Consider the following 24327-nt stretch of genomic DNA (forward strand, 5'->3'; position numbering starts at 1 on the left):
TGCAAAGCAACAAGAGTTCTGCCGAGTATGAGATCTCATTAACACTTCTCCATGAATAGCAAACGGTGAAATTCAGTCTTTGTGGTTGAAACTTAATGGGGACTTGGTGAGTTATTGGGCCATAGTAAGCACTTAATATATATCAGACATGGTTTTCATAATGAGGCCATATACAGGTAAGTCAGTGGCTAATAAGTGTGAGTTCGTTCTTAAACCTTGTGAACTAGCGAGTTTATGAACATTCTATCCAAATACTTCGTTTTCAACTAGTAGGATATCTTGGTGATGTATGCCTTTAATCTCCAGAGGTTAAAGTTGGACTTGAGAGTAAAATTTGTAGTACACACTTTAAGAAAAGTTATTAAAACAGTAAAGATAACATCAAAAGGAAAATTGACGGTGACTCATGGACGGTATGGGAGAGAGTTTAGTTCATGAAACGTATCTGCGGCTTTTAAAAAACTAGTAGGGAAAGATGATTGTAAGTGTGTTTTTACAATCTGCTTTTGGATGCTCTGGAGCTGGATGGAGTACCCTGTCTTAGCTGTGCCACTGGGAACTAAACTTGAGTTCCTATGGAACAGCTCTTAAAACAGAATTATGATAAAGTTTTAAAAACTAGTACAAAGTAAACAAGTCTATTCAGCAATCTACACTGGCCACCAAAGATCCCCCAGGCTCCAGCAAACGACCTTCATCTGAACGCTTTTAAATAAAAGTTTCATAAAACTTGACACATAGTAAACAATCTTGGGTGTGTTATCCTGGTGTTTGGTCTATGCACACGTGGCTGGCATAGATTGACCCTGGAGTATTACAAGTTACCACAGAGTACAAAGGTGCAAACACTTCAGTTGCCCTCTTAAGGCAGGAGTTCTAATTTAAATCCATAGGCTTCAGAAAAGTAGTCCTATGCCATCTTAAATTTCTTTGAACTGGGGACAGTTGGCTAAATCTGAAGGACAAGGATGTGCCTGGTTTTTTAAGGAGGGAAGATCCCCAAATGGCCTTGTGTGTGGATAACTTAGACGGTTTTTATCTGGTCATAGTAGGTTGTCTCCAAGAACACAGTGGAAAAATTGTGTTCAAGGTTTTCCTTTAAATAGAAAATGAGTATTGAGTTTGAGTGTCTATTATGTGTGCAGCCCTTGAGAGCAGGGATCATTTGGAACTGCATGTGGGGAATCCATCCAGCTGGGTCTTGAGAAGAGCTACTACACCTTGTGTAACCTCCATTCCTACTTTTGACTGCTGTTGCTTTGTTTCTACTTTGTTATGTTGGGAGAGGATCTTTATTCTTAGCACTTTGGTGTCCTTTATAAATTGTGTGCCTTATATAAGTGTAGGAAGCATTGGTTCACACATCTCATTCAGTGATGGACTTACACATCAAAGCCTCTTAACATTTGGGAAAGGAGTTTGTTGACTCATTGCAATGAATGACCACTGAGGAAATCTTTCTTGGAACTAGGATATGCCAGTACAATATTAAAAGTCTTTACCAAATTTGGTGACAGGTCATATTTTTATGTTGTAATCTGTATGATAAAATTTTGAAGGTCATTACTCTGGTTCATGGGCATCTGACTTTTAAGATGGTTAAGTGTAATATCTAAAAGTTTAGACTATTTTAGGTTGTGAGGTCAACACAGAACTGGTACTGCTGCCCTGTGTTTCTCAAGGGCTTTTTACATTTAGATATGGGGCTATGACTACATTCTCAAAAGCTGGGATACTTTGCTCTGAAGCTTGAAGGAATTTCTTATTTTGCCATACTGACTGGATTTTCTTTGAAGGACAAATAAGACATTTTGTTAAAATAAAGTTTTTATAAATTCAAATATAAAATGTTTTCACATACTTGTTTACATGTTAAATATTAAATACCTTCAGAAAACTAAAGGCTACTCACGTTATGTAACCATCTTAAAGCTTTTTCAAGTGACCACCTTAATAAAAGGCTGTAAAAGGTTATGTGAACATAGGTATTAGTGCAGAAGTGGTCCATGGAAATGTGGATTCTCCCAAATTCACAGAAGCATAACCTTGAATTTTAAGCATTTATCAATACAAACTTAAACACTTAACTGATTCAAGTAACAGTGCTTTTAAGAATAGTTTAAACAGTTTGTGATGCAGGGTCACTGGATCCTGTTCAGTTTTTCCTCTTTCCCTTTGGGGCTTCCTTTTTGTGTCCTGATGTGACTAGTTCTTTAGGTACAATCAAAACAGTTCCATCATTATTGTACTGAAGTGCATAGTGGTTTGGATTGACTGGCCTACCTTGGTCATCTATTAACCTACTAAAAACATCATAGTAGAGCTCATGCAGCTTCTGTTTCATTATGTCAATAGCTTTGTTACATTGATTTTGCTCATTCTTCAGGGCTTCCTTCTGTGTTTGCAAGTTACATATGTCATCTTCTAGATTCAAAATGATGTCTAGTTTACGTTTACGACAGTTTTGAGCAGCAACTTTGTTTTTTCCTCTTCGTCTGATGTCACGAATGAGAGACACTTGTAAGTCTGATAGGTAGTGCCTGCTTAGCATACTGTTGAAAGAGTCAACAGGCATGTGGACAATTTCATCTACCGAAAAGGGAATATGCAGAGCTTTAGCACGCTGTTCGTCGCGACTCAAATTTCTATCTGAGTCAAGGCACCCACTGATTTTCTGAGACTTGGATTGTGTCAAAGATTCTGGTACACCTGGTTGTAAGTGGTAAGTGTGGTCGTGAAATACTTGCTGACATTCAAGGTCCTGGTAAAAGCCAGACATAGTCCTAATATCCATATGACAGTGTTCTGGGCAGCAGCCTCCTACAGCACCTAAATCATGACTAAGAGACCCGAGGTCACTACTGTAACTTACAGCACCATCATACATACAGTGAGAAGAATTAGACTTGGTGATAGAGGTGTTGTAACTTGAATTTAATGAGATCCCAGAATCAGAGTCTGGATCTTCAAAAAGTTGAGAAACTTCCAGTGGATTGAAACCTGTGGCCAATGACATTAGGTTTATTCCGCCAAAGATGCTTGAATCAGTATCATACAGGAGATCTTGACCTGTTAGAGTCCTCATTTGATTGTCAACAGTTGGGAGAGACATTGCAGGAATGGCTTGCTCAGAATTGGTGTGAGAATTTAGCTGAAGAAATGGTTCTTGTGCCTGTGAAATCCTTGCTGCTGGATCTCTTCTAAATGTATTGGGGCACAGTAGCATGGCTTCATGAAGATTAACATCATGGCTTATGGCGTGGCTCAGATTTATGTGATGCGCTGAGGAATTTACACTCGCATTGATACTGTTTAGAAAGGGTGGAATGTCTTCCAGTGAGATGCCCTGAAGAAAGATAACACTTTTAAAAGGAGTTCTATTATCTATCACATTTATTTTCTCTGTCGTAATGTGGATATATTGACTATGAACAGCTTAATAAGAGATGTAACGTGTGGTCTCAAGTCAGAATATGATGCTTTACCTGTGGGGCAAAATGTCTAGATTATCATTAAGCCTTGTTATTTGTAGCTACCAATGCTTTTGTAGCCAAAATCTATATTGTGAAGGGTCAAGGATAAGTTCGTTCATGAGCAGTTTGGCAAGGAAAGGCTCAAAATGCTACCAGGAAAATGAAGTTAACTAGTATGAAAGGTCTAAATCTGGCAAAATGGCGTATGTTTAAATTCTGCACACTGGTTGTTTCTATGAAAAGCCTTTAAACTTCACAATGTACTTGGCAAATTGCTGTATCATCCAAGTAGGAGCGTCCCTTAATTCACACAGAGGTCTATCAAGATTCCTTTTACCTCCAGGGAATGTTCAGGCTGTGATGAAAGCAGTTGAAATAAATCTTCCAGAAAGAAAGATGTGTCGGACTGGTGTAGGTGGTTCTGTATATAAACAAAATGTATACCATCAGAAAAAAAACATTTTAGCTATAACTAAAAACTACCTTTTCTATTCCCTTCCCCCCTTTTTGAGAGGAGCTTATGTAACCAATGCTGGTCTGGAACTCATGGCAACCCTCCTACCACAGTCTTTTAGGTGCTGAAATTAGTGTCTCATTTGTGATTTTACTAACTAAACCCATTTTGATCATATCTATTGGTTCTGATTTACAACATGAATAGTTGTTGGCATTTTAGATTGGGAAGCTTTCTAGTCCATGTCCAGAGAGACATGAGTTTATCTGCTTTGAAACCTGGTTACAACCAATTTACCAATTAAATGCTGACTTTTTATTCTTTTGAATCCAGCAATGATAAAGATCATGGTTCTGACCGTAAGTTCCTTTCAGTGCAAGTCTGACAATCAGTTCAGTATGTGTTACATATGACAACTCCCTGCATTCCATTAGTTTAAGACTGTAGAGACACAATTGGACTGACTAATACACAAATACCTTGGGTTCTGTGAAGCATGTTTATTTGGTGAGGGATCGTAATACTACAGATTTACAGTGCTAAGCAAATACTAAAATGGTTTTAATTGGAAATTTTTTTTGCTTGTGGGCTTACGGTCAATTTGTTACTGAAAATGTTGCCTCACATCTTTTTCAGGAGCATTCTGTTAAAAACGTGAAGCTCAGGAGGCCGAGGAGCTAATAACTATTCCTTGTCTGTAGCCCAGGATGGGTGGTAGGTTCATAGGCAATACAGATAGGGACAACAGCTTTGCTAAGGAATTCAGTTCCCACTAAGTTCTTTGCTCAGTCCAATGGTAACAGCTCATGTTAGTTCCTTGGTCTTTTTCTTTTCCAAAACTCATCATCCTAATAAGAGGATTCTAACTGTATAACAAACTCTAGTTTTCTTTTTGTTTTTTGAGACAGGGTTTCTTTGTGTGGCCCTAGGTATCCTGGCAATCTTGTTGTAGACCAGGCTGGCCTCATACTCACGAGATCTGCCTGACTCTGCCTCCCAAGTGCCCTGGCTGGCCTAGAACTTGCTATGTGTAGCCAGGCAGGCCTCAAACTCAGATCCACCTGTTTTTACCTCCTGAGTGCTGGGATTAAAGGTACATAACAGCACACCTGGCACTGTTTAAAGATAGTCTGTGACACCCAACTTTTTTAGACATCTGGTTTCATAGGACTTTTCTATTTGTTCCTGTTACATAAAGCCAGGCATAATAGTGCTTTCCTGTAATCTTACCACTTGTAAGGTAGAGGCAGAAGGATTGTAATTTTAAGGCCATTCACAGGTTACAAATAGCAAGGTCCTGTCTCAGTTAAACTACAGAAATCGGAATTGTTGAGTGGCAATGTATGTAGCTCAATCAGTTAAGTGCTTAGCATACAGAAAGCCCTGGATTAGATCCCTACACAACATAAATGGCATAGTAGTACAGGCCTGTAATCCCAGTATGTGATCAGAAATTCAAGGTTGCTGGGCAGTGGTAGTCCATGCCTTTAATCCTGTCACCGAGGAGGCAGAGGTAGGATCTCTGAGTTCCAGAATATCCAGGGCTACACAGAGAAACATTGTCTTTTTATTTTTTGTTTATTTTTGGTTTTTCGAGACAGCGTTTCTCTGTGGTTTTGGAGCCTGTCCGGGAACTACTCACAGAGATCCGCCTGCCTCTGCCTCCCGAGCCCTGGGATAACATTGTCTTTGAAGGTTAGCTTTGGATACATAGCAAGTTTGAGGTGAGCCTGAGCTACCTGAGACCCTGTCTAGAGGGGAGGAAAAGTTGCAAACTTCTTAGTTCTATGGTGGTTTAGTGTCTAGGATATAATGTATATATTTTTGTTTATTATATTAAAAAGTAGCTTTACGTTTTCCCCGCCCCTCTTAATAAAATTATTTTCTTAAATAGTTGAGCTATTTCTAGAAATACTGAAAGTATACTTGCAGATCATTTTATGTTGCTAGTAAATGTGAAGCTGGACCTTTTCCCCTCCCCCTTTGGTTTCAGAGAGGGTTCCTTTGTGTAATCCAGGCTGTTCTGGTACTCATTCTGTAGTGCAGTTACAAAAAAAAAAAATGTGTGTTTCGATGTTTTTTACCTGCCTACACTCTGAGCTCAGGACACATTTTCCTAGGGCTACTTGATGTTTTTCCAGGCTTTCTACTCAAGAATATGACTGATAATTCTTTTGTTTCCTGCTATGAAATACATCAAAACTGCAGACAGTACTGGAGAAAGCTTAGCAGTAAGCAGTACTGGATGCTCTTACAAAGGACTCAGAATCAATTCCCAGCCTGCATATGGTGGCCTGTAAACTCCAGTTCCAGGGCATCTTGATGTCCTTTTATGGCCTCCACAGGCACCAGACATGTACATGGTACAGAAACATACAGGCAGGCAAAACATCAAAACACTTTTTTTTTTTTTTGGTAAAGTATAAGCTATTCTGAGAAATAATGGTACTGTGGAGGCTGAGGAGGACGGACCACAAGCTCACAAGTTTGAGACTAGCTTAGGCAACACAGTATCTCAAGGAGAACGAAGGTACAATTCTAGTACACAGTGACTCAGGTTAGGGACATGAGCCTGGTAAGGCATGGCAGGAAATGATAGCACATGCCTACAATCCCAGCATCTGGGAGGTGGGGTAGAGTCAGGGGTTTAAGGTGAGTTTTGGCCAGTTTGGGCTACATCTGACCAAGAAAGTACCCTGCTTTGGGCGTTTAATACGTCTCTGCAAAATTTGGTCCAAACTGCTGTTTGTCTTACATATATAACTATTTTATCTCAGTATCTAATTAATCTTCCATGTCTAACAGTGATTTAGTTAATATAAGCAATTCAAAGAAAATTTCTTTCCTGGGAAAACCAATGAAAGTTAAAAAAAAAAGATGCCAACATGTGAGAGGAAATAGTAACCAATAACATGAGGCAATATGCATGTTTAGTGAAAGAACAGAAACAGCCTTTTCATCAGGTAATTAGAACACTAGGGAAAGTGGACTTCTTTAGCCAGGCCTCAGCATCCCAAGTAACTGGAATTATAGGCCTGTACCATGGCTTCTCAAGTTTTAGAGTGAAACTTCAGACCAGTGTGGTTGAACCTGGAGAGGTTAGTGAGCAAAGGTAGAGAGTGTTCTTCCCCTCAAAATGTGGGCGAGCCGGGCGGTGGTGGCGCACGCCTTTAATTCCAGCACTTGGAGGCAGAGGCAGGCCTGGTCTACAAGAGCTAGTTCCAGGACAGGAACCAAAAACTACGGAGAAACCCTGTCTCGAAAAATAAAAATAAAAAAAAAATGGGCGAAAGAGGTGCTAATGTTCCCTACAATGAGCAGGTGCCCAGAACCATTTGTTAGCCATTAAGTGGTTTAGAAGACCACCTAGAAAGGGAAGGACAGTCTACTGAACATTTAGAAATCTTAAGGACCATCTGGGGACAAAAAGGCCCTAGCTTTGGAGGTATGGGTTCTCAAACAACAAAAATGGAAATGCCTAAAAATATTGAACCATTGCCTAAAATATCTAACAGTTTTCTCTATATCCCACCAGTAAGTGAAAACACTACTTGATAGAAGCAGGCAAATAACGGCTTTTCCTAAGCTGTTATTACCCTTTGCCCAGGGAAAACAGTCTAGCCAACAGGGAGGACAGTCTGGTCCACCTGAGGGTGATTTGTCAACATGAGAATGCAGCGGATAAGAAGGAAGCAGGGTATTTAATTTTATTAACTTCTACACTACCATCACCTCAGATGGTTTGGTTTCTATTCCTGACAGTGCTGAGGATTGAACGAGGGCTTTGTGCTGCTAGGGCAATTCTACCACTGGCCTGCATTCCCTGCCCAACCAGAGGAATTTCTTAATCTGAAGCCATGGCCCTGACCTAGGTTTAAGCCATGGTATAAGAACAATGAGTTCCTATAACTAGAACAGGCTGGAAGAGAGGCAAGAGTGGTGGGAGGGGAAGAAAACAAACCTGATATCACTCAACAAGAACTGCAAAGAGGTTGTGAATGCAGAGACCGATTGTTTTAGGGATGCAGCACCTGCCTCCCTGATGTACCAGTCAATGTAGCTTAGACCTGTCTCTATATTTAAAAACTTCCATGAAACTGCTTCCACATATGGAATTTTGGGTAACTTAAGTCTGTGTTCCTGGCACTCTCCATCCTCTAAGGATTTTCAAGACTGAGCCACAGATTCCACCTCCCAGAGAAGGCAGATGCTGAAGTTGCTCATAGGGAAGACAACCACTAGGGCAAGGATGCTCTGCAGGTGAAAGTGTCTGTGGACCTCTAGGTCATCTCTGCGGCACCTACGTGCCAAACTGGTGGCTAAAACCATCCAGATCTAAGTCGAAACCAGAATATGGTACACGTGAAACTAGGGGAAGTTCTGCCTATAGAAAGAACCCATTCTTCAGCCTGGTTCTTGGAGCTCACCCTGCGCCCAGAGAACTACACGGAAAAATGCTCCCCAGGAGCCTGGACCTGGCCCCTTAGGTGAGGTGAGGGTATGAAAAGGGCTATTGGGTACCAGTGATTTGGCCTAATCCACTGGCCAACTGAAAACTTGGGTCTGAGCTTTAGTAGAAATTGAAAGAAGTATTTGTAAGGTTGGTCCTTTGTTTGATCTCCCAGACCTGGACAGTCTAGCCTGATGTGAGCTATTTTGTTTTGCTTTTCGAGACAAGGTTTCTCTTTGTAGCTTTGGCTGTCCTGGAACCCACTATGGATAAGCCTGGCCTTGAACTGTAAGAGATCTGCCTGCCTCTACTTCTGCAGTCCTGGGATTAAAGGTGTGCACTCACCACTGCCCGACTGCCAGCTGTCTTTCATTCCTTGTCTTGGCAAACACAAAATAACAAAATTGCTATTAAGTTCTATCTTTAACCAGAGAAAATGAGTTTATGGGCTAATTGCTTTGTAAGGACAACTAACACATACACACACTTAAATGCCAGATTTGCTAAAGACAGTGCATACACAAAATTCATTACCGACAGTCTTCATGAAAGGCAAACGACAAGGCTGGAAGCTTCTGCCACACTTACCTCATTTCTGGACTCTGTGATTGTCCCTCCTTCCCAGGCAGGTGCATCTGTTTTGCTTTCATCTTTCCTACCCAGCTGTAGTGATTTTGCATGGGCTGACACTCCTTCCTCATCTTCCTCATGCTGGGAACTGTGATCCACAGCTTCACTCTTTTCTTTTAGTATATCATTCTCCTGTAAAAAAACAAAAACAAAAAAACCCCAAAATTCTACTAAGCAGAAAACGATTACCAACAAATAGAACAACTGTTCAAAAGCCACATTGTCAGCAGCTGAGACTGGTACTTTGTCATGTCACTATCAGAGAAGCATTTAATCCTGAGACAATGGTCTTCTTATGTACCCTTCAGACAGTCCAATCTACACAGCCTAAATTGTATATGTTTATAGAGCCCCTCAGTTGAAACCATTAACATTGTACTATGTTTGGAAATCAATGTTCTCAGCAGGGAGTTTTTATTTAGTTCTCAGCTGAAAACAGATCAAAAACATTAGTTGGAAGCAGATACTTATCAAATGTAGAAAATCCTGGAAGCAGTGTTTTTAAAATTAAGTACTGTCTTCTGTTTGAAAGGCAGATGGGGTGAGGACAGGTTAGGAAAGGGTACGATTCACTTTATAGACCAAATGTGTACTTTTACAATCAGAAAAACTTTTATTTTTTGCTTAGATATTTCAACTTCACTTGTTTACCCAGAGGACTCCTTCCCACTTTGAATTTATTTCATCTCAGAAAGTTTTTAAATGGTGAGAGGACTCTTCAAAACCAGTCAAATGTTACAGTGGAACAGGCACTATCTACGGACACTTTCAGTTATGATACCAAAAGACTGGGCATATTTTGCTCAACTGTGACGTCATTCAAACATCTGTTCTCAATTTCTTTTTCTTTTTGAAACAAAGGTCTCACTTTGAAACTCAGGCTGGCCTTAGTCTTGTTGCAATCTGCTTGCTTCCGCCTTCACCCTCAGCCTTCGGATTGTAGACATGAAGTTGCCCCCTCCCTCAGCCCCCTCCTTCTCCTCTCTCTTTTCCTTTTTAAAGACAAGATCTCTTTCTTGTGTAGCCTAATCTGGTCTTGAACTAGTGACCCTCATATTTCAACCTATAGAGTACTGGGGTGACAGCTACTTGACTCACTCCAGGATAGTTTTCTGATTTAATGTGATGTTAACAGGAGTAACTCAAGGGTCCTGAAAAATGTAAATGTCAACAAAATGAACATAAACAAACGCAGGGTGTGGGGCAGGACAGAAAGCCAGTATCCTAACGCCCACATGATTTTCTTGGTTTGACCTGTCCAGCTGTATCACACTCTGATACTCTTCTCACCCCCTCCCCACCATGGTGTCTTGTTCCAGAGCAGTCAGTCCCCCCACGCGCATGCTTCTTAGAACATTGATGTTCATGAGTGGCTCCCGCTACTTTCTTCTCTTCTGTCTGTCACCCGGTTGTTCCTTGTTTCCCGTCTGTGGACAATCCTCATTAGCCACCCACTGTGGGCTGGTGCCTCCTAGCTACAGAACCATTCCCCTTGGACCCACATCCCATTCATTATTCTGCCCACCTTTATGGAAAAATTCTCCAAGAGTGCTCAGTGTGTTCTCTCTCAAATCCATTCCGATGAAGAATTCTGTTCCCAGCACACCACTGAAACAGTTTGCCAGAATATCCCAAATCTAAAGGCTCTCCATTCTTATATCTGACCCATTAACAAATTATGGCGTAGTTACCACCGGCGGCTCCTGGAAACAGCTGCCTTACCTGGCACCCCAACAAACACCCCACCTTTCTTCTAAGTCAGCAGAGATTTCTAAGTTGCTCATTCTTGATCCTCAGATCTCCAAACTGAGCAATATCCTGAGGCTGTGTCCTCAGATTCATTCTCTCCAAATAGTATTGTTTCATTTTTTCCTACTTCTCCCACTCTAATATAGTAAAGATTTATTTATTTTTATGTGTATGCAGGTGTTTTGCATGCATGTATGTCTGCTTACCTCATGTGTGCCTGGTATTTGTGGAAGTCTGTAGAAGGTGTTGGATGTTCTAGGGATGGAGTTATAGATAGTGGTGAGCCCAATATGGGAGGTGAGAATCACTGGAGTTGTCTGGAGACTCAAGCAGTGCTCTTAACCACTGAGCCATCTCTCCAGTCACTCTGTAGTTTTTAAAGGCACCTCTACTGCCAATACTTAACTATTTTTTTATACCATTTAGCACTAGCTGTGTTTATTTGTATTTATTGTCTGTTCCACTAAAATAGATCTCTCTCTCTCTCTCTCTCTCTCTCTCTCTCTCTCCTGTGCCTGCACTTGTGCACCCGTGCATATGAGCACAGAAGCCAGAGGAAGGTGTTGGGTGTCTTGCTTTATTCCCTTACTGAACCTGGAACCAGGCTAGCAGCCATTAATCCCCAGAGTTCCCTCTGCCTCTGTTCTCCACAACACTGGGGTTATCGATGCCCAATGGCTGTGCTCAAATTCTTACATGGGAATTAGAAGTCAGGTACTCATGTTTGCAGGACAAGTACTCTCTCGCTCACTGAGTTGTCTCCCCAGCTCCCCTTAGTTTTTGCTCATTTTATTTCCATCCATCCATCCAGCCATTGGAGACAAGGGTCTCTTCTCTACATAGCCCTGACTACCTGAAACTCACTAAGTACAATATGCTGGCCTTGAACTCACAGGGATCCACCTGCTTCTATTTCCCTGGTGCTGGGATAAAGGTGTGAGTCACCAAGTCCAGCACAAAACAGCAGTTTCTCCGAGGCAGGGACTCAATCCATATGCCTTGGATCTATTCCAGAGTCTGTCATTTATTGCCCTTTAGCAAATATCCATGGGAGTCAAATCTTAGGCACAACATCCTTAGACTTCAGCAGGAATCCTTCTAGATTGTTCCTTCCTGCAGTCACAGTGCTGACTTCTCTAAATTGGGAAGGAGCGCGAGAGAAAAGGGTTACTGATCATCATTCATTCCACTGCCCATCTTTTGTCCAGCCGAGGCTTCTTTCGCTAGCCCTAAACACTGGATTCTCAGCAAAGCGGATTTTGTTTATAAAGCTGCTGTGGTTGGACAGAACTTCTAGAAGCTGCAGTGTATGAGGTAATTCAATACACAAGAACACCCACACACATGCAAATAGAAGGCCATGCCTGTGAGGTCATGCACAGCACATACAGGCTACATCAAGCCCATAAACAAATGATCAGATGAACAGAAGTCTGGGAAGACTGGGGGGGGGGGTCAGAGTGTGACATCAGGACTGGTGACAAATGTATATAAGACGTTCTGGAAAACTCAGGGAAGAACTTAAGTTACAGAATTCTGTATGATCAGAATATTACTGTAAGAGGCCACAGTGGGTTAAAAGTCGGGGCTAGAGAGATGGCTCTGCAGTTAAAAGCACTGACTGGGGTTCCATTCTTAACATCCATGAGGGGAGGGGAATCACAATCATCTGTAACTCCCAGAGAATCCAACACCCTCTTCCGGGTATAAAGCCCTCTAGAGCTCTACATGAACCTGCATAATACCACCCATACACACACCTTTAATCCCAGCACTTGGGAGACTTGGGCCGGCCTCCCGTGAGTTCGAGACCAAATGTGGTCTACATACCAAGCTCCAGGCTAACCAAGGCTGCATAGTGATATCCTGTCTTAACCTCTAGCCCTACCCCCACCAAAAGTGGGAGGTGGGGACCCTATCATGTGAGGGTGGATCCCAACTCGTTGAATAGGAGCCAAACAAAAGGACAAATTCACTAGAGTGTAAAATATAAAGTCTAATGGGAAAAATTTAAAATCTGGATAAAGGACATTATCTAATATTATTGCCTAAAAATTTTTTGAGATTTTTATTTCATGTGTATTTGTGTTTTATCTGCAAATATGTCTGTGCATGTGTGTGTTCAATGCCCAGAAGAGGGCAATGGGTACCATGGGACTGGTTGTGAGCCACCATGTGGGTGTGAGCCACCATGTGGGTGCAAAAAGCAGAAGCTGAGCCCAGGTCTGGGAGAGCAGCCTGCACATTACACTTGGTCTCAGGGTCTGCTTGCCAGACAACCCAACTCGGGGTAGCTAGCGATGCTGCCTCTGGGCCTGCAGGGAGGAGGCAGTCATGGGGAGAGGATTCACCGTGACACTGTTCATATTTACAGGGGGAAGAGAGCCCGCTGTTTTCATGATGCAAAGCCCAAAGTGGCCTAGTACGGGGCAGCTTAGCTACAAGCTAATGGAAAGGATCTAGCCGGTTCCAGCCGCTGTGTAAACTTGGATCACTTGCTAAACACTCAGTTTTGCTAACTCTAAAAGGATGGGATATTATGGAACTAGAATTTTAAATATTTGAGGAAGTGCCCCTTCATACATTTCAAGACACACGTATCACCCCTCCCTACAGCTTCTGACCCGGGAGCCTTGCTTATCTTGCTAATGGCTGCCAACACCCCAACTGGCATTCCAAGAGAAAGTGATGCCAGCTCCTCAGATGACCTCTGTCCTCTCTGGCTTCTCTCAACTTGCTGGCTTGCAGCTGAGGCACAGGGATGTCTTCTATGTCGGAGTCTGCGGCCCATGGTCTTAAGGCCCAGGCAAGTTAAATCTGTTACTCAGTCACTTTTATTTGTGTGTGTAGATGAGATGTGCCTTAGTGGGCTGAAACTGCTCTAAAACAATACAAAAAAGAAAGGTCCCGGGTGTGTCCCAGGAAGCCGCCTACATGTGGGCCAGGGGGAGCACTTTCTGTGATTTTTCAGAGCTTCTGCTTCAGGGCTGCCCACCACATCCCATTCTCCTGGGCAAGGAACCACCAGAACCTCAGCTTGAACCTTCAGACCAGACTGTCCCCAAAATGTCATGATTTTCTCTTAGGGCACCTAGCCCATCTTCTTAGGGTCTTTTCCCTAGCAGGCGATCTTCTAATGTGGCCTGCTTTCTCTGTCATCCAAGAAAGGAGCAGCCTGGGAGAAGTGAGGGGAAGAAGCAAAGCCGGGCTTGTCTTTAGGAGGGTTTCCTTCCTCCTTTCCGTCCTCCCTTCATGTCTTTCTTACTTTTTCCTTTTTTCTTATAAACTCTCTGAAGACCCTGTCTGCTGGCAGCTTGGACTAATTCCACTGTACTGGATCCTGAGGAGAGGGGGGAGCTCTTGCTCCTACCAGGCTCTTTATGAGCGGTTGCGGCTGGCCTGACTGGCCCTTTCTTGTCCTCACCTGGGGGAGGAGTGGGGAAACCTGCTTAGACTTTTAGGGTTGGGTGAACCTTCCAAGACAAAGAACAGAGCACTGTCTATGAGGGGAATGACATCAGAGGGAGCTGAGAGTCCTGAGGCCTGTCTCTAGACTGCAGGCCACCTGGAGTCACCCGGCCCCGGGAGAACCAAGGAGCCAGATAAAGACAGCCTGTGTCCGGCTTGGCCTGGGTGGTTTTTAATAACAGTTCACAGTAATTACAGCTCGTGTCCACTGAGCTCTCACTGTAGGCTGCACGGCTATTACCTTATTTAAGCTGCTCAGCATCCTGGCAAGGTATGTACTGTTAACATTCCTTTTACGGGCAGGAAACTGAGGCACAGAAGTTAGACAGGTGACCTTCTGTCGTAGTAGCGAGTGACAGGATTTATATTCGGCTGTGGGCACTTTCATAACCAGCTAGAAGCCTAGTATTGATTCTCTCTCTCTCTCTCTCTCTCTCTCTCTCTCTCTCTCTTTTGAGACAGGGTTTCTCTGTGTAGCCTTAGCTGTCCTGGAACTAGCTCTGTAGACCAGGTTGGCTAAACTCACAGAGATCCACCTTCCTCTGCTTCCTGAGTTACCGCCTGGCTCTACTGATTCTTAATGACCCTCTAGATCATATATGCATCACCGAAGCTCACCCCTGCTAAGTTGGTGTAGGCAGGAGTTATAGATGAGTCAGGACCCTCTGTGAACCAAACATGCTGAGAGTGGATGGTGGGAAAGAGGTTTGTTTTCCCAGGATCCATTTTTCGCACTTGTAACATATGTTAGAATATTTCAGTGGTAAAACCTGAGGCATGTAAATCCTCTTCTGAAGGCCCTTGGAGGAAGCCGTGTGCCAGCCAGATAACAGCAGACATCCTTTAGGTAGACGAAGCTAAGACGCAGGGGCCCCATGTTCAACGTGGCTAACTACCAGAAATACAAAACAAAACAAAACAAAACAAAACAAAACAAACAACAGGCCAACTTTCAAATAGAAGCCCTAACACTCAAGACACAAGGATATGAGCCCCAACCCCCAGGGTCATTTTAAATGGAGCCATTGCTCTTATATGTAGCCCCTTCTTCAGGCTTGAGTGTATTGGGGTGTTTGGGGAGGTGAAAGTTGTGTGTGTGTGTGTGTGTGTGGGGTTGTTCCTTTATCATCTATTTATTTCATTTAAGTTTATCCCAGGAGACCAAATAGCCCAACTGGCCCTCAAAATGTCATATCTCATGTAGCCCAGACTCCCCATCCTCCTGTCTCTCTCCACTTCCTGGGTGCTGGGATGATAGGCGAACAGCACTACACGTGGGTGCTGCTGATGAATGAGCGGCTTCCTGCCTACTGGGCATGCTCTCTACTAACTGGAGCCACGCCCCCAACCATCAACTATTCTTTCATCACAGTTTTTGGGGCTAGGATTTACATAGGTGTAGATGTAAGCATCCAGCTATTCACTCTGTCGAAAGGAAGCATATATGTAATCTGTACCCCAACCATGACATAAGATGCTTCAGAAAGTTCTCTCCTGCTCCACACACATTTAGTTGTGTGGGGGTGGGGGTGAGTGCATGTGGAGGCCAGGGGACAGCTTGGAGGAGTCAGCGCTCGCCTTACACCATGTGGGTCCCAGCGATTGAACTCAGGTCCTCTTGTTTGGTGGCAGGAACCTTTCCCTGCAAAGCCATCTTACTTCAGCAATCACCTCCCACCAGTCTGATCTCTGCACCGACAGCCTGGTTTACACGGAGAGAGTCCCCAGCAGGGAAGGAAGGAGTGCTTTCCTGCTGAAGTAGACTCCGCGTGGTCAGGCAGCCTTCAGCAATCTCCTGGAGAGGAAAGGGTTTGCTCTGGCTTTGACATGGAGCTCATGGTATCTGTCAATACAGAGGAACGAAGCAGAGCCTTCCACAGCCACTTACTGCTCACAAGAATGCTCCAAAAAAGACCATTAATATTCTTTTCTGACCAATTGGAAAGCCAGGTTTGCAGAGCTCCCAGGAGGAGGTGGAGCTGGAGTGTCAAGGCCTCCAGTGTCCATGGACTCAACTGAACAGGCTGTTAGCTCTGAAGCTGACTTTGGTTATACCATCTTCAGTAACTGAGCAGCCATAGCCAGTCAGTTGAAGACTTTAGGAGCAACACCGAGGCTTCCGGGAGGAGAAATCCAGCAGGAGTGTTCAGCGTCCCAGCCTGTGGTGGGCTGCTAGGGTGTCCTGCTGTCCTACCGGCTGGATTTGCCAGTTCCTACAACTGTGTTGGCCAACTCCTTGATCTGTTCGAGTGTGTGTTTATCCATCCATATTCTGTTCATTCCATTTTCCTGGCGAAGCCTGGTCAATAAGACCGGAACTCCGTTCTAGCTCCTGGAGGCCTCCTAAAGCAGGGCCGTATTCTGCCAGCCACCACCTGCTACTCAATCAAAACAGCTGGGGCACAGGGCTCTGCTGCCTCCAGCTGCTCAGAGTTTTTGTTTCAGTTTATCCTTAGCAGCTGTGTCTGAGGAGCCAGTCCCTTACAAGGCTGCTCTGAGTGGGGGAAGATTGTTTTTCCCTTTGAAGTTTCCAAGTGGGTGGGAGGTGTGGCTTACTTGGTGCTTAGGAAGAGTAACCAGTTCTATTCTAGGCAAGGTCACCACCAACTTGCTCCATCAGTTTAGGCGGGCCACATCTTGCCACCTGAGCCAATGATAGGGCCAACTTGAATGTTTACTCTTCAGCGGCCCCATCCACTTGAGTGGCTGGCAAGAAGTGGTCCAGATTTCAGAGCTGACCTACGTTCAGTTTGGCAAGCTGGCCTTGAAGGACCCACAATACATTACGGTCATGACATCCACAAAGTGCAAGCCCCTGCAGAGTCATACTGAGGATGCTGCACCAACTTCTGCTCCTGGCCCTGGGCAGACTGAAGTTGAACCTCAGTTGCCACACTACAGACATGGCAGAGGGTGCTCTAGGCGGCAGAAGAAGGCTCCAGGGTACAGTGTTGGCTCAGGGGAAGAGATGGCTTGTGGATGGTGACAGTTGAGCCAGGCCGAGAATTTAACAGTGAAGGGGAATGAAAGAGGCTGGTATTTTCTGGGCAAAGCTAAGTGGGGCAAAAGCGATCCTGAGGTTGTCTGGGGAAAGGAAGGGAAGGAGGTTTGGACTGGAAAGTAGGTCATGGGCAATTTATCAGCAGGCTAGTAGTTCAGCCAGACTGGTGTCACAGTGGCCACACCTGGGGAGACCTGAAGGACAAAATACAGAGCTGGAAGGTAGTGAGGAGCTGGCGGAGCCTCTACAGTGGGAGCAACACCGTCAGCAGAATAAAGCACAGGGACTCTGGAACCCTGCCAGGATGATGTACAGCCGCGAATCCTTCCAATACAAAGGACTGCAGCGTGCCAGCTTCACACCCCTTGACCAGCAGCATCTCATCGACTCGCCCCAGCATCCCTGCTAGCATCCATTCTACTACACAGAAGACAGCTCAAGCTTCAGAGAGGGTGAAGCGTGTGCAGCGGATCACACAGGCAGTGGAGACAACCTAGTAGGTCTGGCGGGCACAGGGCTGGCACCTTGCCTCTAGACTGGCCTGCCCCAAACCCTGGGCCCTGGATTCTGGATTCCTGCTCTGTGACCTAAGGAGCAGGAAGATGGAAAGTGGGAATAACTGAATAGATAAGACTTTTCTGTAACCCACCAAAGACAAACAAACAAACAAAAACAAAGCATAATCATGACGGTGGTTTGAATTACGGTTCTCAGGATTGTTGCCAGGTGGTGGCAGTGCATACCTTTAATCCCAGCACTCAAGAGGCAGAGGCAGGCAGATCTCTGTGAGTTCGAGGCCAGCCTGGTCTACAAGAGCTAGTTCGAGCACAGGCTCCAAAGCTACAGAGAAACCCTGTCTTGAAAAAACAAACAAAAAAACCCAAAACAAACAAACAAAAATAACCAAAATCAGGATTGCACATCAAGCCAGCAAACCCCGCTTCCTCATCAGGGCATACCAAGTCCCACCACACAAACAGCCCCATACACAAACTGACTAACTCTCTTCTCTTCTCTTCTCTTCTCTTCTCTTCTCTTCCTTCCTTCCTTCCTTTCTTTTTTTTTCCTTTTTGTTTTTTGAGACAGCCCTGTTCTCTGTGTAGCCCTAGTTGTTACGGAACTCACTCTGTAGACCATGTTGGCTTCTAACTCACAGAGATCACCTGCCTCTGACTCTTGAGTGCTGGAATTAAAGGTGTGTGCTACAACCTCCCAGAACTGACTCAGTTTCTAACAGCTGGAATATAAGCAAGCTGTATAGTGGACAGAAAGGAGATGGGACTTGTTCCAGTTAAACTGTGCCCTCTAAAATCCCTATTAAGTCCTAACGCCTAAGAATGTGGCCATATTAGGAAATCCAGTAATTGTAAATATGAGTTGGTAAAAAGAGAGCCGGACGGGCCTTCCTATGTAAAAGGGAGTGTGCAGGAAGGAGGCGTGTGAAGGGAGAAGCAGAGACTGGCAGCAGAGCCACAGAACGCCAACTACTCCAGCAGACCACCAAAATGCAGCTCCTCCCATCAGTCCTTAGAAGGAACCAATCTGCCAATACCTCGCCTGGGACCTCTCGCCTCCAGGAAATTTCTCTTTGAGCACGCAGCCTGAGTACTGTGTCCTAGAACTCTAACACAATAGCCTGTGCCGTTCTTTCCCATTCAAGGAGCCAAAGTAGACCTTTACAACAGCCACTGACAGCAAAACGAAAACCCTCCCATGAAGCCACACCGCCATGAATGAAGAGTTTGCCTGCACCAGGGTGTCGGGAAGTTTGTTTCCCACCTCTGACCAATTGGCCTAAGCGTTAGGAGATGCTATTGATTTTTGAAACAGGTATAAAATTGACTTCAACAATCAGAAATGGTTTTTCTCTCCCCTTCATCCTTGGGCTATATATGTGATTCTATGAGCTAAGGGAACCATCCTAATGTAATTTGGGTGTTGGTAAGATTGCTCAGACAGCAGAGGGGTTGCTGTGAAAGGAGGACACACGATGAGCACAAACCAGCTCAGTTTCCAACGGCTCTTTGAAACGCTGACATAGTCACTTTCTTAAAACTGTTGTTCTTTTTTTTATTATTTTCTTTTATGTGTATGGGTGTCTTGCAAACCCTGGGCCCACAGAGGTCAGAAGAGGATGCCGGATCCTGTGGAACTGGAGTTACCGGTGGTTGATAGCCACCATGTGAGTACTAGGACCCAAACTTGGGTGCTCTGCAAGGGAAGCAAATTCATGTGATGCCCTCTGGCACATGTGCCAGAGGCAAGAAGAGGGCGTCACCTGCAGCTGGAGTGACCGACACTTGTTAGCCGCCATTTCAGTGCTGGGAACAGAACCAGGGTCTTCTGGAAGGGCAGCAGGTGCTCTTAAGCCCTGAGCCATCTCTCCATCTCCCATAGCTTTATTTCTTGAGAACCCCACACTTCCCCGAGCCAAGCACGAGCTTCATCAGTTGTAAGTGAATGACCATGGTTATAAAAGGAAGCTGTCGGTTCCGGGGAATTCCAGAGTCTGTTTTCATAATTATTAGCCCAAGAAGTGAAATCAAAGCAGTACTTGTCTTTTGATACTTTGAAAAACCCCCTTATTCTAAAATGGCTTTTTTTTTTTTGCACATGCCTAGAAGTTGTGAAAAATTATACTCTAAAACCAGAACCTTCTCCAGCTCAAATGGAAGTCCCTGGAAGTATCTATCAATTATCTAAATCTCCACCTGCATTCCTACCGTCCTCCACATTCACTCCCGAATAAGCAAGCTGGCTCCAGAGACGGACAAATCCAAAGGAAAAGGTGGACTGGGGACAGGGGCGGATTTCGAATGAAGGGGAAAAGCACAGTGCGCTGCGGGCTCAGGGCTGGCACTTCACACCAACATTCCCCGTTAGTTGGCTCGACACCCCTCCGGAAAAACCTCACTCTCCCACTGGGGCTTGGAGTGATTCACATTGCCCATGGGAGGAAGTACGAAGGCCTAGGCAATTGCAAAACCTGGCATTATTTCTCTAGCCCATATTCCCCAGAGTCATGGTCTTCATTATGACTGTATAACCTGCTTTTTATTTTACTATGTTTTTTTGTTTTTTGTTTTTGTTTTTGTTTGTTTGTTTCTTCAAGACATGGTTTCTCCGTAGCTTTGGTTCCTGTCCTGGAACTTGCTCTGTAGACCAGGCTGGCCTGAAACTCACAGAGATCCGCCTGCCTCTGTCTCCTGAGTGCTGGGATTAAAGGCGTGTGCCATCACCGTCCAGCTATGATTTCTTAAGAGAATTATTTATTTTTACCTAGTGTGTTTGAGTATGTTGCCTGGATGTGTCTCTGTGTACCTGAACACGCAGGATCTGCAGAGGTCAGAAGAGGGCGTCAGAGAAGTGGATGGTCGATAGCCACCATGTGTGCTAGGACCCAAACCTGGGTCCTCTGCAAGCTCAGCCAGTGCTCTTAGCCAATCACTGCGCTCCCTCCCAGCCCAGAACCTGCTTTTTCGAAAACAATCCAAGCCAGGTACGGTGGTGCACACCTGAAATCCCAGCACTTGAGAGGCTGGGACAGGAGGACTAAGAGTTCAAGGCCAGCCTGGTTAACAATACTCAATAAAGCGAGTTGTGGGCTCCCCCCCCCCCCATCAAAACCCAATCAAACAGACAACAAACAAACCAATCTAGCACCAGAAAGTAGTTGACTTGGAGCCCGGAGACAGACTGAGTCAGGGCCTGACTCGTCCCATCCCAGATACACTCTTATAGAGGGAACCTGAGTAGAGCCCACAGAACTTAATTTATATGCCATTCTGGGAGACGGAAGACTTGGTTCTCAGTCCACTTCTGGCATTTACTAATATATGGATTTTTTTCCCCTTAAGCACAAATTGGACATGTAAATAGCATTACCACACCAGTTCACTGGCTCCTACATCTAAAGTCTCCAGCAGCTGACCGCTGCCTAATTGAACAGAACCAAACCCCCACGGCTACCATTGTCTAGCAGGTGCACAGGCCAGCACTGCCAAGAAAAGTGTTGGGGTGGGAGGCTGTAGGAATTGGGACTATCATGGCTTTATTACATCTAAGAAGGAGGGACACCGGGTCCTTACAAGGAGGACCATTGGCTGCCACAGAGAGTAAGAGAAAGATTAGAGGAGCCCACCTCGATTCAGATGCCACCTCCATCACCAGCCAGTTTTGTTACCTTACACGAGTTTCTTAACCTGTGCTTCGGTTCCCAGGCCATCAGAGCTGCCTCCAAAATCAGCTTACTATCTGTATAGGTATCAGCCAGGTAATGGTAGGAAGGAAGTCTTCGGAGAGAAAAACTTTCCCTTCAAAGTCTTCTACACTTAGTAAGCTGGAGGGCATTCAGTCTCGAGAAAGGTGTGGTACCACTTTGTATAGAATCTACCTAGGATTTCAAACCGACACATTGCAGGACCAGGAAAGGTATGGGGGCAGCGGGTGTCTCGCCTCAGGGATGACACCCCTCCCGTTCCCTCTTGGAGTTCAGATCTGCCGTGTGGAATCGGGAGTGGCTTCCTGTTTGTTCTAAACCAACAGAAGCCTACCAAGACTCGCACCAACCCCCACCCCATTAGTTCCCAGCCCTGGGAGGAGGAGGAAGGGATCATCAGATCAACCTAACAGTGAATCACCAGCACCTCACGCAATGACCCCTCCAAGAAAGGGTGGAGGAGCCCGTCAGGCAACTGCCTACACAAACTGGGTGATTCTGAAGAGCCGCAAACAAATCAGCTTAGTCCAATTCCCATTTTGCATAAGGCTGCTCTTCACAGAAACAACGTCCTACGAACACTTGTGGATCCACACCGATAACGCCAAGCTCCCGGGGAGGCAGGAGCTCTCTACATGTAGAGGTCTTTCCAGTTTCAGTCCATAGATCTTAGGGAACTGTTTTGTTCAGCTAAACGGGAGCACCGGCAACCAAAGGGAACTTGCGTGTCCCAGAAAAGACTACGTGTTTTGTGTTTATTAATAAGGGTTTTCTTAAGCGAGGATTCTTAAGCGAGGGGGTGGATGGTTAGATCAGAGGGACCAACTGCAATGAACACCGTGGCTCCTTATTCCAGTTGCACAACCACAAACGGGCTACAGTAAGGTTAAATGCAGGGCGAGGGCCCTGCCTTGGCTTGGGTGCGTGGTTCTTCAGAGAGAAGCGCATCTTCTCAGAGGATGAGGCCTCCCCCAGAGTCTCTAGTGCCGCACACGTTCCCCATCAAGGCGTCTTAATGCACTCGGGGTACTGATTGAAGACCGTGAACCAGACAACACCGTCCCCTCTCGCTTCCTCATTACCAAACTACCCTCCACAGCCATCAAACACAAGAAGGGTGTTTTCCGCACGCGAATCGATTTCATCCACTTTTCCCCAAATCAAATCCCAGCACTCACCATCTTCATTCAAAAAGAGGCAGGGCAGATTAGTCCCGCAACCTGCAACTAACTACCTAGGGTAAGGAGAGCACGGGTGTGGCCCTGCCTAGTGACCTTAGAGCTCCGGGCCAGTACTTCCAGCCCTGGGTAGATGTGCCATTCGCTCGCGTCCCTTCAGGTTACCTGGCTCTCGCGTCCGCCTGTGTCCTGTACCTGCGCCGTCGGTTCCGCCGCCTTTTCCTCCTCCTCCTCGGCAGCCAGAGGGCTGCTGTGAGTCTCTCGGGGGTCCCCGCCGCCCGCGGGTGCCGCCTGGCCGCCGTCTCCCACAGCAGACGAGGCGGCCGTGCCGAGCAGCCCGTGGGCCCCGTCTGCGTCCCCGGTCGCCACGCTGTGCACTAGCCACGCGTCTACGCGGGTGCGGGGAACGAAGGGGACGCCGAGCGCGCGCACTTCGCGCAGCAGCCGGCCCTTGGCAAGCAGCTCGGGGGAGTGTCCCCAGCCTTCCGAGGCCGAGAAGTGGCTAGAAGCCCAGGCGGGGCTGGTGGGACAGAGTAGGAGCAGCTCCTCGCAAAGTGCGGTGGTCGGCGGCGGCAGGCAGAGATCCAGGTCCACACAGAGCCTAGCTAAGCTCAGCAGCACCGTAAGGTTCAGGAGGCCGCCACCCGCCCACCACGGCTTCTGGAGCTTCATCTCCCAAGCGCGCCTGGGATGCGGGCGCCCACCCGGCCCGGCACTGCAGCCGCCGCGGTGGCACGTGTGGGACCCTGTCGCCAACACCAGCCAGGAAGACAATGGACCAGAGCGTACAAGGGGCTGTCTCAGCCTGACCCCAGCCAGGCACAATGGCTTTCCGTCGGCTGCCCGCACAGTGCCTGGCGCGGCCAGGGATCTGGAGAGGCGGAGGAGGAGGCACCTGCAGCACCCAGCCCTCTGGACCCGCCCCATTGTCTGGCCACGCCCCTAAATTAAATCCTGCTCCTAGTCAAGCTTCGCCCCGCCCAAAACCTTAGGCATTGTCCCCATAGGATATGCCCACGTCGTCCAGGGCTCCAAGCCTCTTTATAGGAGGGGCCTCAAGGCATTTTTGGAATGGAAACGATTTGGGGATCCCAGAGGTTCCTGGCAGCCCCATGGTAGTGAGGTGGACCACTCTAGCTGAAAAAACTAGGGGTTAAAGTGGAGGAAAGTTCGGGGAATTGAGTGGGAGGAGACAGGATGTGTCAACTTCCAAGTAGCTGGAAGCTTCGAGGCACCAAGCACACGTGGGGACCACTGACCAGAACAGAGGCTAAGAGAAGACCAAGATGGGCGGTGGTGGCTCACACCTTTAATCCCAGCATTCGGGAGTCAGAGACAGGTGGATCTCTGTGAGTTCGAGGTCAGCCTGGTCTACAAAGTTAGTTCTAGGACAGCTAGGGTTGTTACCCAGAGAAACACTGTCTCGAAAAACAAAAAAGGAGTAGACCCTAAATTCAGATTGCAACCTCATCACCAGCCAGTTTTACAACTTTGCGTGGATTTCTTAATAATCTGTATTTGTGTTCCCTTGTCAGTAAAATGAGGATAATTGCACCTCAAATAGAGATTCAGGGAGATCAGGTGAAATACACAAAAGCCAGGAGGAACTGATACAGACTTCAAGGCTTTTTGATGAAAGAACATTGTGCAGACACAAGCATTACAAATCTTCACCTTTAGGTCTGCACTGTTCTCTAGACGTACT

At 45.9% G+C, this 24327-nt stretch overlaps 1 protein-coding gene across 2 annotated transcripts; it reads right to left on the minus strand.

Annotated features, from left to right (window-relative positions):
* Window positions 1–1648: 1648 nt before the first annotated feature.
* Window positions 1649–23460, minus strand: Nfe2l3 (nuclear factor, erythroid 2 like 3). Of its 2 annotated transcripts, none has more exons than XM_041640696.1 (4): window positions 22818–23460; window positions 8966–9139; window positions 3811–3894; window positions 1649–3346 (listed from the first exon to the last, which is right to left on the minus strand). In XM_041640696.1, exons 1-4 carry the CDS (start codon window positions 23292–23294, stop codon window positions 2156–2158), a joined length of 1926 nt encoding a protein of 641 aa, XP_041496630.1. In that variant the 5' UTR covers window positions 23295–23460; the 3' UTR covers window positions 1649–2155. The 2 variants fall into 2 exon arrangements, with proteins under 2 accessions (XP_041496630.1, XP_041496629.1); XM_041640695.1 differs by having other exon boundaries at window positions 22788–23460.
* Between the last annotated feature and the right edge of the window lie 867 nt (window positions 23461–24327).

The sequence above is a fragment of the Microtus oregoni genome, unplaced genomic scaffold, assembly GCF_018167655.1.
Source record: "Microtus oregoni isolate MIOR12 unplaced genomic scaffold, Mior012 000064F_ref0000363, whole genome shotgun sequence".
Classification (NCBI taxonomy): Eukaryota; Metazoa; Chordata; class Mammalia; order Rodentia; family Cricetidae; genus Microtus; species Microtus oregoni.

What these genes read in the sequence shown, in the direction of transcription:
- Nfe2l3 (XM_041640695.1), bottom strand. Translation starts at nt 23,294, where the DNA reads ATGAAGCTCCAGAAGCCGTGGTGGGCGGGTGGCGGCCTCCTGAACCTT. An exon ending in CAGGCGGACGCGAGAGCCAG is followed by an intron (nt 9,140 to 22,787) that starts GTAACCTGAAGG and finishes GTTTTTTTACAG; the next exon opens with GAGAATGATATACTAAAAGA. An exon ending in AGCCTGAACATTCCCTGGAG is followed by an intron (nt 3,347 to 3,810) that starts GTAAAAGGAATC and finishes ATCTTTCTTCAG; the next exon opens with GGCATCTCACTGGAAGACAT.